The sequence below is a fragment of the Euphorbia lathyris genome, chromosome 5, assembly GCF_963576675.1.
Source record: "Euphorbia lathyris chromosome 5, ddEupLath1.1, whole genome shotgun sequence".
In the NCBI taxonomy this organism is placed as follows: Eukaryota; Viridiplantae; Streptophyta; class Magnoliopsida; order Malpighiales; family Euphorbiaceae; genus Euphorbia; species Euphorbia lathyris.
In genome coordinates, this window is record NC_088914.1 from 91537357 (window position 1) to 91553942 (window position 16586).

At 38.9% G+C, this 16586-nt stretch overlaps 1 protein-coding gene across 1 annotated transcript; it reads right to left on the reverse strand.

The window, feature by feature from the left end:
* Positions 1-6455: 6455 nt before the first annotated feature.
* On the reverse strand, positions 6456-8582 carry LOC136230966 (uncharacterized). The gene is made up of 5 exons (XM_066020187.1): positions 8314-8582; positions 8160-8226; positions 8025-8073; positions 7101-7145; positions 6456-6661 (listed from the first exon to the last, which is right to left on the reverse strand). The coding sequence occupies exons 1-5, from the start codon at positions 8575-8577 to the stop codon at positions 6595-6597; spliced, it is 492 nt and encodes a 163-aa protein (XP_065876259.1). The 5' UTR covers positions 8578-8582; the 3' UTR covers positions 6456-6594.
* Between the last annotated feature and the right edge of the window lie 8004 nt (positions 8583-16586).

Here is a 16586-nt window from a genome sequence, read left to right on the forward strand (position 1 = left end):
CTAATATTATAATTCAGTTCAGTTCAGTTTACTTAATTTCAGTAAAAAAGAACATGACTTTAGACTTGATAAATTTTAGTTTATGGATTTGTTTTATTTTTTTAATCTAATTGTTTGGCTCTTTTGTGGAAAAAATGCGGGCGTGCCAGAGAATTATAGTATTCTCGAACTATGGAATAAAATTGAGTGCGCCTAAATAACTTCTAATTATCAAACGATTGAATGGAATAAAGAGACCGTAAAATTCCAAAGATTCGATTATCAAAACGATACCGACCTTACAGAAATGGTTGAACAACAAATAAAATAAAAATTGTACGGGGAAATAAATGGACTTTGGATCTGGAAATTGAAACTAAAGAAACAATTGAGAATTGTAAAAGTGCTGAAGTCTAGAGATAATTTGCTAGAGTTTTTGCTTGGGTTTGTTGAGTTGGTTCCTTGGTTGATTGGGCTGATTTCATCGTGATTCCTTCCATTTATAAATGTTGGAGGTAACTTCCTGCTTGCTTCCACTAATCCACGTTTTCCACCACATTGAGTAACCTCCACTTTAACTTCCATGATGGATTGATATGTACACTTTCTGATTGTTCCTGCTTTTTAATTGGCTCACGAAAACACGTTAAAATATTAGCTGGCACTTGGTTCCCCTATGTTTACTTTAAGTTCCCCTGATGTCCACTCTATGAAGTTGATTTCCCATGAGGTACACTACATGATTTCCCCTATGTTTACTTTAAGTCCCCCCTGATGTCCACTATAGGAAGTTGGTTTCCCACGAAGTACACTATGATTTCCCATGAGGTACACTACATGGTTTCCCCTAAGGTACACTACATAGGAAGTTGGTTTCCCCTACGGTACACTGTATAGGAAGTTGGTACAGTATTTTAGATGTTTCCCTTGAGGGAAACTGAGGTTCACTATAGGAAATCCTAAGTGAACGATGTACTAGGAAAATATGAAAAGTTTCCTGAAATGAAAAGTTTCCTAAACAAGCCTTTTAAGAAAAAGTTTCCTAAAATGTTCTTTTAAGAAAAAGTTTCCTAAAAAGAAAAGTTTATCCCATGAAAAGAGTAAACCAGGGTATGCAATAAAAAAAACTTTATTTTTGGTGCAAACAATTGCCCCCCTCAAGCATGAATTTGAGGAACGTAAATTTCATGCTTGATTCTTCAAAAACCGTGGTGTCAGCTTTTAAAAGTGTTGCATGATAACTCTTTAGGTGACACAAAATATATAGGCCGTGGAGTCGGCCTTTGTATCACCTTCATACTAATATCTCATTTCCTCAATTGGAGGAATTCTCACCAGTATCAACTTCACCTCCTACTTCTCCCTTGACTTAGCATCGCATTGCTGCTTTTTTTTTTCTTGGCTTGTGAAACTCAAAGTGGCCAACTTGACGGAGGCCATACTCATATAATTTTTGGACAGCTTCTCGGATGATCTTCGCAGTAACTAGGGGAATCTGTTGAGGGCTGCCAATCTGTTGGTGAACATAAGGCACATTACGAATTCTAGTGTTTCTCCCATTTCCTTTATGGTTTCCCCCTATCTCTCCAATGATATGATGGCCTCCTGTCTCCTCGTGATATGAAGCTGTATGGGAGGTAGGATTAGTGTTTTCAAAACATTGAGGAGCAGGTGACTTACTAGAATTTTCTTGGCCTGCAGAACTAGCGGCCTTATTTGAGACAACTTCCTCCCTCAAAGGTGGAATCTGATGATACTTCTCAGCGATGGACACACCACATCCTTCATTGGACTCCAATGAGCCTTGAGGAACATGATTTCCTCCACTCTTAATGCCCCCTGGCTGTGATAACTTCTCAAGTATCTTGTCCATCTTCTGATTCATATCGCTCCTTAGAGCTTCCAAATTCTTTTCAATGGAATTGAAATGTCTATGCAAGAATTGTGAATTTTGGATCTCTCCAGAGATCCAAGTGTATCCTCCAGGGTTAACATTATTTTTCCCTTCAATTCCTCCCACCGTGTGTGGAACATTGCATGTTGCCATGATCTCTTCTTCTTTAGAGTTGGCTGCTACAGGATCTTTGCTTTTCTTATCATTTTCCTTTGGCGGTATTGTGATTCGGGTCCCACCGAGCGTGCCAATTTTTGTTTGGCTCTTTTGTGAGTCCCACCGAGCGTGCCAATTTTTGTTTGGCTCTTTTGTGGAAAAAATGCGGGCGTGCCAGAGAATTATAGTATTCTCGAACTATGGAATAAAATTGAGTGCGCCTAAATAACTTCTAATTATCAAACGATTGAATGGAATAAAGAGACCGTAAAATTCCAAAGATTCGATTATCAAAACGATACCGACCTTACAGAAATGGTTGAACAACAAATAAAATAAAAATTGTACGGGGAAATAAATGGACTTTGGATCTGGAAATTGAAACTAAAGAAACAATTGAGAATTGTAAAAGTGCTGAAGTCTAGAGATAATTTGCTAGAGTTTTTGCTTGGGTTTGTTGAGTTGGTTCCTTGGTTGATTGGGCTGATTTCATCGTGATTCCTTCCATTTATAAATGTTGGAGGTAACTTCCTGCTTGCTTCCACTAATCCACGTTTTCCACCACATTGAGTAACCTCCACTTTAACTTCCATGATGGATTGATACGTACACTTTCTGATTGTTCCTGCTTTTTAATTGGCTCACGAAAACACGTTAAAATATTAGCTGGCACTTGGTTCCCCTATGTTTACTTTAAGTTCCCCTGATGTCCACTATATGAAGTTGATTTCCCATGAGGTACATTATGATTTCCCATGAGGTACACTACATGATTTCCCATGAGGTACACTACATGATTTCCCCTATGTTTACTTTAAGTCCCCCCTAATGTCCACTATAGGAAGTTGGTTTCCCACGAGGTACACTATGATTTCCCATGAGGTACACTACATGGTTTCCCCTAAGGTACACTACATAGGAAGTTGGTTTCCCCTACGGTACACTGTATAGGAAGTTGGTACAGTATTTTAGATGTTTCCCTTGAGGGAAACTGAGGTTCACTATAGGAAATCCTAAGTGAACGATGTACTAGGAAAATATGAAAAGTTTCCTGAAATGAAAAGTTTCCTAAACAAGCCTTTTAAGAAAAAGTTTCCTAAAATGTTCTTTTAAGAAAAAGTTTCCTAAAAAAAAAAATTTATCCCATGAAAAGAGTAAACCAGGGTTGCAATAAAAAAAACTTTATTTTTGGTGCAAACACTAATTAATTATTTTCACATAAGAAAATCTACGTGACAAATAAACTTTAAGACGGGCAATGTAACAAAACTACCCATGGGTTTTAATTTGATTTCTGCCTTTTATATTTTCAAATTTTTTAATGACAAAACTACCCTTGGCCATGTCATCACCCTTGACGGATTTTCTGCCGTTTCCACGAATTTGGTAACGGTGACCACCTCGAGATTGTATTTGCAAAAAAAAATACCACAAGTACCACATCGCAAATCGACCAAACCACATGGTACTTTTTTTTTTAATAATTAACCCTTTTAAAAATAACGGTTAATGCCCTCAAAATAAAAAATTTCTAAGAATTAAAGTTGTTTTTAACTCTTAAAAATGCTCATTTTAAAAGTCATTTTGAGAGTATCAAAATAAAATATCCTCATTTATAACAAAACCGGTAACCTCAATCCTTTATTAATCGGAAAAAAAAAAAACCCACAAACATGCATTTGACGAGTTGAATAACCATATGTGTTTTTTTCTTTTGGGATTTACCCCATAATTTACAAATAAAAAAATATAAGTTTGGGTTTGAAATTTTATTTTCATGGCCCAAACAGTAGATTGGATTAGACATAGCTTGAATATTTTTAGGGGATAAGTTCAAATAAAACTTACGTGTCTTGACGTTTTGACAATCTAGTCCTTGTGGTATTTTTTAGAACAAAAATAATCATATAGTTGGAATAGTTAGGGTCTGTTTGGTATGCCGTAATGCAATGTAAACTTTAAATCTTAGTATACAAAGTAAACTTTAAACAGTAAACTTTAATCGAGAGAAAATCCATCTAAAATGTATATCACCAGTAGGGATGACAATGGATAGGGTACCTGTGGGTAGTATCAATCCCAATCCCAATCCCAAACTCTTATCTTTTTATTTTTTAATTACTCATACCCTTCCCATTATCCTAACAGATATACTTTTTGCATCCCATACCTGTCCCATTTAATCACGGGTACACGTGGGTACCTTTACCCGTTAAGAATCAATAAATATGGAAATTTCAAATTTAACAGAATAGAAATTTAATAAATCATCCATCTAAAAATGGAACAAATTTACCCTTAATAAATAAGAATAAATTAGCTTAGTGGTATCACTCAATGACCGGAGAACAAAAGGTTGAGGTTCAAATCTAACATTTTCCATCTAAAAACAATAATATTTTTTAATATATAAAAAAGTTATGACAGGTAAAAGGTACTAGGTACCCTTGGGGGTATTCTCATACCCGTCCCATAATGGTTTTGATCTCATATCCGTCCCATACCCTTTTATACAGAGTACGGGTAGTCCCGTTAGGATCGGGTAGTGCCGGATACCCGCGGGTACAGTACCCGTTGCCATCTCTAATCACAAGGCTCAGCTATAGAAGTTCCATAAAGAGATACATTCTCATTTTAAATTCATTTATTTCTAAGAGCAGTGAATGCATATTACTAAATCAGAAAATTTTTAGGTAGAATCTCAACTATTTAAGATAATAAACTCTTTTCTCTGTTCATCATCTCAGTCCATCTCTGCTCTCATTCTCACAAAAATGGCTTCCACAGCCAAATCTTTTCTTATGGTTCTCCTTATCTTGCTTGCAATATCACTGCAAGCACTCTCGAACAAATCCGAAAACGTGAATGTGAAGCAGCCTGAGTTCTCGCTTAAATCCGACCTCATTCCAGTCTATGGAAGCGAACCAGTGCCATCACCGCACTTCTCCGGCACTCCACCTGAAAAATTACCACATCCCAGCATTCCGTCTCACACTCCATATACCAGCAATGACAAGTATACTCCAGGTGGAGATCATATAGTAGCTCCGAATTTCGGGTTTGAGACGCTGAATCAAGGCAGAATTAGTTCTGCAGCTCGAATACCGAAACCATCAGACCTTATAGTTCCTTCTAACACTCCATATACCGGCATTCCTCCTAAAAGATCACCACAGAACAACATTCCATCTTACACACCACCTTATGCCGGCAGTACTCCTACAAAACCACCACAACCATACACTGGAATTGCTCCTGAAGAATCACAGCAAGAACTCTCGAACAAATCCAAATCCGAAAATGTGGATGTGAAGCAGCCTGAGTTCTTGCTTAAATCCGACCTCATTCCAGCCGATGGAAGCGAACCGGTGCCACCACCGCACTTCTCCAGCACTCCACCTGAAAAATCACCACATCCCAGCATTCCTTCCAACACTCCATATACCAGCATTTCTCCTCCTAAAAATTCACCGGACATCAACGTTCCTTCTAACACTCCATATACCGGCATTCATCCTAAAAAATCACCACAGAACAACATTCCATCTTACACACCTTATGCCGGCAGTACTCCTAGACAAGCACCACATCCATACACTGGAATTGCTCCTGAGAAATCACCACAGAACAACATTCCATCTTACACGGCCTATGCTAGCATTGCTCCTACAACACCACACCTTAGCATTCCTTCTTACACTTCATATCCGGGCAGTGACAGGTATATTCCTAAAAGACCAACACGCATCGGAGTTCCTTCTAAAACTCCATATGCCGGCATTCCACCTAAAACATCACCGCATAACAACATTCCATCTTACACACCATATGCTGGCAGTACTCCTAGAAAACCTCCACATCTCACCATTCCTTCCTACACTCCATATGTTCGAGGTGAAGATTATGCAGCTGAACCAGATCCAGGAAGTGTTGGCTCTGTTCCACCTGCTGCTCGTCCTTGAACATACTCTGCTGCTACGTAAAAATAGCAACTGTTATTGTTGCTAGATGTTTGTTGTTGTCAGGAAGTCTAGTCGAAAAGGCTTCCTGTCTGAATAAATATTAAGATTATCTATTTTCTATTCTATGATAACTACAGTTCTAGAAACCTATGGCTATTACAGTGCATGCATTTTGAAACCCTCAGCTAAGAGACATATTTTGTGGAAAATTAAGTATAAAGGCTAAAATATAACGAAATCTAAAGTAGAGAACCTTAAACGACAAACTGTCCCATGTACAAGGGCTAAACGTATCCAAATTAAAATACAAGATCAATTTAATGAATTTAGCCAATTCATGGGACAAGTATTGCTTTTCTCCTTCTAATGTTTTTTGCGTAGAGTTTGTTAATTTTGGCGATCTACTTAGACAACTATAACGTTGAAATAAGAGCTGATGACCAATTTTTAACAATCAAAAGGGATTAATGATAATATAAATAAATTAAAAATATATGATTGTTTATCTGTAATTTGGCCCCATTGCACATATATAAAATTATGCGCAAGCAAGCAAACAACTACCTTATCAGCACACAATTTACACCTATTCCGAATCAACAATCATGGCAGACGAAGAAGTTTATTCACAGCTGTGTCTAGAGCATCCACATTTCTCTTCAGGATTTTTCTTCACAAGCATTAAGAAAACAAAGGGAGCCAATACAAATAGGAAACAAAACCCTGTTACAGAATTGCATACAACAATGAATTTGGCAAAATTAGTGTCCTGGATGCAAGGATTCCTGGTGAACCATCAAGAATGAAGATCTAAATGGTAATTCAGCTACCTATACACAGAGGTGGAGGCAGGAGGGTGCACGGGGGGCTGTTGCACCCCCGGCTGCCGGGAACCATCCTAAGAGGGGTAGTTCCAGGCAGCCTCCCCAGGAACAATCTGGTCTGCGGAAGACCAGATGAGGGCTGGGTTTTATTTTTTCACCCCCACCCAGTGATACACTACGAGGAAATCTCAAGTGTATGCAGTATCAGAGTGAGTCTTCTGGACTATACTTTCTTGGAATGATTTAGAGAACAGGGAAAGAACCAGTAACAACTGAAAAGGATACAGTTTTCCAGCTAATACATCAGCTCCCTTCATTTCCTCATTTAATCTGAAAAACAAGTTTTGACAATAAACAATTACCAATACAATTTTTAGCAGTTTTTCTAATCTAGAGCAACTATGTTCCCAGAAATCTGGTACACTTTTCTTACTGTCACTGATTCTAAAGAAGATAATAAGATGTCGCTACAAAACGTTAAAGTTTTAGTATCCTAACTAATTTATCATCACTATGCCTAACCAATCCAAGATATGCGTCTCTGAACTCTAGAGCAACAAATCAGTATGGGCCTTATACATACCCAACCCCTCTAACTTGGACTCAAACTCCTAGTGATCTCTAAATGTTTCAAATGAACTTTCCACCACCTAAACTTGCTTAAAGTGCCAGTGGCGTGTAGAGTGTGTGATCCTTCCAAGTGGAAATAAGAGGTAAGTTACGGCAGATTATGCAAGTTGAGAATGCGAAAAGTCCTGTTTTAATAAGGTTAGGGGGATCATTAGTGTTTGGGTGCAAGTTGGATATGTATTAAGTCAATACGCATTCCTAAAACTAATTCTTCCATATAAGTCTTGAACTTAAAGCTTTATATATGACATGATAATTCCTGCAGTATAATTGCAAAATCTTCAATCACCCTCAAAAGTCAACAACAAGTTGCAAGGTGTTTTAGCAGATTAGCATTAAATAGAGAGGAAAATAATCTAACACCATTATGTTTTTGCCAGATTATGCAGATTACTCGAAGAGGTTGACTTTTTGACTTTATTGAAACCAGAACCAAAGTCCGGTGATTTTATTGATACAAAATTTAGCGAACTTAGTGAAACATTCTTTAGACCCAACATCAAGCATATGAAATACGCATTCTCTTGAATTCCAATAAATTTAAAATCTCCTAAAGCAACAATAGATGCAAAGAATTACCTCATACACGAATGTATATACCGATTTCCTTTCGTCGCTGCATCGAGCACTGTTTGACAGAACAACACAATTACAGAAACCACACCTTTTCCGATACAAAACAAGAATAACAATAACAACATTGATAATAGTTACCGGATTCTTGAAGACGACCGGCGGCGTCGCCAAAGCATTGCATATGATCAACGGAATTGCTAGTAACCTGTAGCCAGAGATAATATTCTCGGAAAGCAAACGGAACTCGAAAAGAAAAAGGGAAAAAACTTGTAGAATTGAATTAAAAGCTGACCTCAGATAAAGTCGAACGGAGAGAAGAGAAGAGACCAGTGAAGCTCTCGGCGATGGCAACAGAGTCCCTCTCTACGACTTCCAGCGTCTTCAAGATCTGGCTCCGATTCAAGCTCGGCTTGGACTCACTGCAGTCGGTTTCATCTGCGCTCGTCGTCGATTGAGGACACGTCGACGGTTGATCCTGTTCCGATTGAGTGACGGTAGCTTCTGAATCCGTCGTCGATTGATCCTTCTGAGGATGAACATCGTCTCCAGCTTCCATCTTTTTGGTAGTTGCAGTGACCAGTAGATTGAACTCGAGTATATATATCTTTTATTGGATAAATAATTTATTAGTACTTAATCTTTTAACTATTATACTAATTAGTCCTTATATTAGTAAATATATATTATAATGTCCCCAGGTGGCAAAAGTACACACGACCTGATTACACGACACGACATGACACATGATTTTAATATTTGGATTTAGGTTTGTAGGTAAGTGTCATTTTCGGGTGACACGGAAATTTTTGGATTGGATTAGAGTTGACATGTTCATCCAAAAATGATACGAATATTTAAAATTATTGATACATTCTCTTGTATTTTTACATGTTACTAATAAAATTACAATTATTATTTAAAAACACGACTCGAACTCCTTATATTGTTATAAACACATTATATGATCCACCAACATGATATTAACGGACTTTTGGATGATTAATGTTAACATATTAATTTAAAAATGACGTATAATATTTAACTATAGTACCATATCCTCCTATATTTTTTAAAAATCATCATTAATACAAATACATAGTAAAATTACAAGTGATCCGAAAACATAATACGAAGTCGATATTAACCCAATTAGGTTAACACGATGTTGACACGAAAGTTTTTGGGTTGGATTAGGATTGGCTCATTTCAACACTAACACAAAATTGACACGATAAAATCCGACAATCGCCACCTTTAGTCCCCAACTTAAACATAGATTCAACTCCGATTAACAATTTAATCCCTCTCGTTAAAAACATCCGTGAGTTTGTTAAAAGAAGAATTTTTTAGTTCTTCTTTTTTCGATGATAAAAGTTTAAGAGGGAGGAAACGTAAATCCTGTTCAAAACCAGGGCAAATCTCAAGAGTATAAAAGACGTATAAGAGGACTTACATATCATTCCATTTATGGAAACTCCAATCACAAAGTAACAGAAGTTAAACTTAGTGGAAATTGTTGGTCCCTGATAATTAGTTCCAAGGGGGGGTTAGGAACTAATATAACTTTTTCTCTTTTTAATTAAGCTGACTGGAAGTTATTTTGAGAGTTTATTAACTCTGCTTTTGGTCAGCTTGGTGAGATATGTTCGAATACAGCTTTAGTCAGATGTTGACTAAAGTTGTTTTCTTGTGAGTTGAGAAATGACACTCTTGGAGGTCAGCTTCTAACTCAGCACCACTTATTTACTCAAGGTTAGCTTAAGCAATTTATATGCTGAGTAAATTTAGCACACAACACATACAATATAAGAGAGAGTTCAGAGATTACTCAGTATCACTTATCCTGGTTCGGCCTCTCTGCCTACGTCCAGTCCCCAGAGTCCTCCGGGCTTTTTGAATCCAATACTGAGCTCTTTAACAGTAGAGCACAAACCAATTACAAGGCAGTTGAATATGCAAGAGTACCTTCCTCTATTCGTCTACTCAACTCCTACTAAGCGCTACAACTCAGCACCTAGATTTCTCTACAACTGAAATGCTAACAACCTAGCACTCAGCTTTTACTCTCTCAATATTACTATTGATCACAGACTTGTTCCTTTTTGAACTAAGGAACACTTTAGATGATTACAACTCAATCTAGCATTTACACATAGAATAGTAACGTGGGTGTAAGATTCTTTTTGTATTTGAGTGCTTTTGAAACTTTCTCTCTTGTATTTTGCTTTTTTATGCTTGTCTCTGTGTCTCCTTTTGGTTCTTCGATTGTCCTTTTATAGACGAAAACCTGTGGACTTGATTGTTTAAAATGTCTTGACCGTTGCAACCAAAACGGCTCTTTTGGGGAACATTTTCTGGAAATCTTCAGATTGCACACCATTCCCTGCTTCTGTTTTACTTCAGGCGTCAGGTTGTCTCTTAGCGTCTGTTTTGTTTGTTTGTGACAGTTGTCTGTTTCCAATAATCCAACGTCCCATGACTTTCGGAATCAGTCTTCTTAGGTATTTTCGAGGTACCAATTATTGGTGCAGATGATTGGCAGACTTTGTCTTTTAGTAGAATGAGTCCTTCATACTGTCCTGATGAACACTTAGCTCCGTTTGTTTATGGTTCATGCTGAGTTCCTCCGAGGTCAGCTCTGTTTTGTTTTAAACGCTCATGACGAGGTCTTTAGCTTTATTCAGCTTTGTTTTGTTTCTGAACTTTAACTCCACTCAGCTTCCATACTGTCATGCTGAGCTTCGCTTGTGCTGACTTTTGTCCTGTCTTTTACTTTATATATTTTTGCACTCAAGATTCAACAAACATATTAGTACAATCAAAGCATTTAAATTTAATTCCCTCTTAATCATGGATGATTTTGTCAAATCAAAATCTTGTGGAAAGGTGTTTCAACAAACTCCCCCATTTTGATGTTGGCAAAATACATAATTACGGAACTCAGTTATAAGTTGCCCCATGATTGAAATATTTGAAGCGACTCCCCCGTAAGGGTCGCATTCATTTTGTCTTAAGCCTACCGAGGTCTAACTTTACTAGGTTTGTTTCTTTTGTGTATACTGGCTTTACTTTTAGAAAGATGTTGTCTCTTAGTTTAGTCTTAGTGTCCTTTTTGATTTGTTTGTTCAAACTTGACTGATCAGATTCAGGAAGAGGAAAAAGAACTGATATTGGATAACAATCAATCAACAAACAAGAAACGATATTGGACAACAGCAACAAACAAGGTATATCAACCTAAATAGTAGACGACAAAACAAACAGATAACAGGATAAGATGTCAAGTTTCTAGACACAAACTGGCTGGATTTACTTCTTCTTCTTTTGGGCTGAGGGGTCAACATGAGCAATGCCTTTTCCTTTGCTCCCAGAGGCAGACGCAGTTCCTAAAGTTAGAGGCTGAGTTCCAGGCTGAGTTCCTCTTTTACTAGTCTCCCCCGTTTTGCCATCATCGGGTTGATAAAGGAAGGTTTTATTCCTGGCGGCCGAGGAGAGGTAGTTGGAATAGCGCTGAAGCCTCTTTGTGCTTTCTCCCAAACTGTCAATGACAGGAACGCTATCGTCTTGGACGTGCCTGGGGACTCGAATGGAGCTGCTTATCATGCTAAGAAGACATTCATGGGCTTTGCTGAGGCAAGCAATGGAGTTGGTGACCTGACCATAAGATTGATGAAATAGTTTCAACAGAGCAGAGTCATAGAACATTTGTTGTGCATTGTTGATCCTCATGGCTTTCATGATAGCCTGCGAGAAGGTCATTAGCTCTGTGTTGGATACTGGATCAACGTCCATCTGGGCCCGATCAATGTTCAAAAGTCTCACTGCCTCACTCAGTTGATCAATCGTGCATTGAGAGGAGGAGGATACAAGGTCACAGGTACTTGTCAGCTCTGCTTGAATCTTAGTAAACCATTGTTGGAGCTCAGTGGAGGTGACAGATTCTGTAGTGCTTGGTGGACTGGATTTAGTTAGCTCAGCATATAGCTTAGTGAAGCAATCTTGCAACTCAGCAGATGTTGTGGACTCAGTGTGTACAGTTGCTCTGGAGGGGGTCAGTTCCGCTGCTAGCTTAACAAAATAGTTTTGAAGCTCAGAGGAAGTGACGTACCCTGGATTGACTTCAGATAGGTGTTGAATTTTTCCTTCAAGAGAGTTCAGATGAGTAGCCATGGTAAGCACTACTTCAGTCAGTTTGGCCATTTGCTCTTGGTTTGGCTGCTGGGTTTGCACTGTAGTGATAATACTAACCAAATCTTTCAGGCTACGGAGTTCTTGTAGAAGTTGAGTGATACTGGTTAGGTGAGAGGGCTCTTGAGTGGACTGACAACCTTCAGCGTGAGTAGAATGAAAGTCTTGAAGTAGAGACTGAGCTGAATCAATGACCCTACGGCCAGACTCAGTTGCATTCAGGTATGCAAACTTTGCAGCATTGGACTCAGAGGCTGGTGTAGGATTTTCTGATGGTGGAGGCGTTGGTTCCTTGCCAGACTGAGTACCTGGACTGTTATGAAGTTGTTGAGCTGAGTTATCAACATTTTGTGATGGAGGTGGAGTTGAGGTATGAGTTGGCTCAATTGGTGCAGCTTGACTTGGATTTGTAGGGTTCTTGGCATGTTCCTCATGTTGAGTAACAGTGGCTTGCTTTTCCGCTAGATCTTCTGGTGGAGATTCAGTGGCAGTTGAGAAATACTTGAACTGAATTTTAGACAGGTCAGTTTCTGGCTCGTCAAGGGGAAAGTCGTTCATGAGATCAAGGTGTTTTTGCGCTTTCTTCTTTAATCTCCGCCGGGTCTCAGTTTTTGGCAGAGAATGGTCAATTTGAAGACCTTCACTTGACTCAGCAGCCACAGTTCCTTCCCCTACAAGTTGCTCAATATTACCTTCTTCCCTTGTTTGCTCAGCATCATCACGAAGGCATGCTTCCTCCTCAGTATTACCTTTTTGTTGCTCAACGTGTTCCACATCTTCTTTTTCGTGGTCAATCTCATGACCTTCAGTTTGAGGAGAGGTTAGTGGTACGGCTTCCACTATTTTCAAGGAGTGACCTCTTTTCTTCTTCTTTAACGGGGTCTCAGGAGTTTCTTCGTTTTCATCCTCATGCACTTCTGGCCTCTTTCTTTTCCCAATGTGCTCATCAACCTTGTCAGTTTGGGCTTTCTGTCTTGATGAAAGCCTTATTTTCTTTGGAACAGAATGGATATCTTTGGAGCTAACTTCTGCAGCCTTCCTCTTCTTCCCTTTTTCAGGCTCAACTGTCTTGGGTGACTCAGTATGAGCCTCAACTTCTTGTGCAGGCTCAGCTTCAGGTTCCATTTCTGCTTGCTCTTCTTCCTCATTTTCCTCGGCTTCTCCAGTTCCTTCATACCCCTTCAAGGGTTGATTATACAATAGTCCATCTAGTAGGACTGCAGTGATTTCACTTCCCAACGAGCTTGTCTCATCCACTGTCTCTATTTGCTTGTCCTGTATGATTTTCGTGATAAGTGAACCCAAACGTAGTTTCCTACCACTTCGTTGAAGGGCTCCAACTAGAAACACAGGGAGATTGAATGGAGTTGAAGTCAACATGTGCCATATAAAGCACTGTTCGAAGTTAGATGCGGAGGAGGCAGAGCTAAGTTTGGGAAAGATAAAGTTAGTCAGCATGAAATGAACCATCTTTTGATCCTTACCCATGCAAGTACTGGGTATTTCTCCTTTGTGATCTTTGGGTTTACAGAACCCTTTTAACTTTTCAGACGTGGCTTTAGGTATCTTCTCCTTTGTTGTTCGAAATTGGATTCCTTCGTTCGGTATCTCTAATAGTGTGGCTAGATAGGTAGGGGTAATAATGATTTTCTGACCTTTCACATTTGTCTCCAAGTAATCTGAGTCGTCTGCATCAACTCGTAAATTTGAGTAGAACTCTCGAACTAACCTTGGGTAGGCTGTTCCTGGAAGGGAAAAGAGACCTGTCCAGTTGTTTTTCGCAATCCATTCACAGAATGGTGTTTCAGTCGACACGAAGCTCGGAGAGAACCACCGGCATTTTAACACCTCCATGTTGTTAACCTTCGAGTGTACTTTCAGCATTATCCTCTCCTTTTCCATTGAAGGACTAGCGTGGCCAGTGAGTGTGTTTTGCGCTTCTGGGGTTTTCTTTTTGCTGGGAGACATTTTTTTTTTGACGAATTTGAGATTTTTGGAACGGAAGAAGTTTGAGTTTTAGGGATTGCAAGAATGAGAAAGGACGAGTGGGGGTTCAACTATTTTATATAAATCAATGAGGATCCTAAATCATTATCTTGCCGTTTTTCTCCTAGGGACGTTCAAGCGTCAGATACTCTGTTAATTATGACATCTTCGGCGCATGGGTTTTTGCCATTAATGTGCGTCTTCCCAATGTGTCAGAATTTACACGTGTAAGTTTATTTTATACGAATGGGTTATTGCCGAAATTCGAAGCGTCAATAATATTGAGTGCCCATCGTTTGTTAAGACGATTTTTCTATCTCCTATTAACTCAGCATGGATTACGTACTCAGCATGTGTCTTCACTCAGCATGAAGTGATTTGTTTATCTACTCAGCATGGGATATTTACTTAACTTTTATGCCTACTTAGTATCGTTACTTACTATGTGTACGAAGGGTGGCTTTTTCAACCTAAGCTTAGTAGGGAATAAATATTTCACTCAACATGGCATTCGTACAATCATTCAAAATTCCACTCATAATGCAAAATTTAGTTACAGTGGATTTGACATACCAATTGCTTCCCTTAGTGTGTTGAATTGCTCTCGTGCCAAGGGTTTTGTGAAGATATCTGCAAGCTGGTCGTTTGTTGGTACGTAGGTTAGCTTGATCTCATCTTTTAGTACGTGATCTCTGATGAAGTGATGTCTTATGCTTACATGCTTCATCCTGCTGTGTTGGACTGGATTTTTGGATAGATCAATGACACTTTTGTTGTCGCATTTGATCTCTATTGTCTTTGTTTTGACTCTGTAATCCTCAAGCTGTTGCTTTATCCATAGGACTTGTGCAACACAGCTTCCTGCGGCCACGTACTCAGCTTCAGTTGTAGACAGAGCTACGGATGATTGCTTCTTGCTAAACCAAGATACTAGACAGCTTCCAAGAAAGTGACATCCCCCTAAAGTACTTTTTCGTTCTAGCTTATCTCGTCCGTAGTCAGCATCAGTATATCCAGTGAGTGTGAAGTCATTTGAGGTTGGATACCATAGACCTGCATCAACTGAGCTTTGTAAGTATCTAAAGATTCTTTTTATAGCAGTTAGATGAGATTCCCTGGGGTCAGCTTGATATCTAGCACAATAGCATACTGAGTATTGAATATGTGGTCTACTAGCAGTGAGATAGAGTAATGAACCTATCATACCTCGATAGAGTTTACTATCAACTGACTTACTCTTTTCATCCTTGCATAGGACATTATCAGTACCCATAGGGGTTGATATTGGTTTGCACTCTTCCATGCTGAATTTCTTTAACATTTCCTTGGCGTACTTGGACTGACTTATAAATATGCCATTCTTTCCTTGCTTGATTTGGAGTCCAAGAAAGAAGTTGAGTTCACCCATCATGGACATTTCGAACTCAGTTTGCATCTGTTGGCTAAATTCTTTGCACAAGGATTCGTCAGTAGCACCAAAGATTATATCATCAACATATATCTGTTCAAGTAGGGTATGTTTACCCTTTTTCTTAATGAATAAGGTTGTGTCAGCTTTTCCCCTGACATAGTTCCTGGTCAGCAGGAAGTTGGTCAACCTCTCATACCAAGCTCTTGGAGCTTGCTTCAGGCTGTACAGAGCCTTTTTGAGTTTATAAACGTGATTTGGAAATTTTGAGTCTTCAAATCCAGGAGGTTGATTAACATATACCTCTTCGTTTATAAAGCCATTAAGAAATGCACTTTTTACATCCATTTGGTATAATTTAAAATTCATGTAACTGGCATAGGCACACAATATACGTATAGCTTCTAATCTAGCAACAGGTGCAAATGTTTCTCCATAGTCTATACCCTCTTGCTGACTATAGCCTTGAGCTACAAGTCGGGCTTTGTTTCTAATCACATTCCCATGTTCATCTAGCTTATTTCTAAAGACCCACTTAGTTCCTATGGGCTTTTGATTCATAGGTTTAGGTACTAAATCCCATACCTCATTTCTGGTGAATTGATCAAGCTCTTCTTGCATGGCATTGATCTAATACTCATCTTGCTCAGCATCAGCAAAATTCTTTGGCTCATGTATTGATACGAATGCAACGTTGCTGAGGTATTTTCTAAGTTGATCCCTGGTCATCAGTTTGTTGTTAGCGGCATCAAGAATGGCTTGTTCTGTATGACCTCTTGGGATCTTTATTTCCTTTGGCAGTGCTGAGTCGTTTGGAAGAGGTGTTTCTACAATCTCTACAGGAATTGATTGGTCAGCAAATGATATTTCAATTTCTTGCTTACCTCGAGTCAGCTCCTGTATGTTAGGCATTGTGGCTTGTGGTTGATCAGCGGAAGCTGAGCCTGGTTCTTCTTCTTCAGGCTGAGCTGACTTACCTGTAG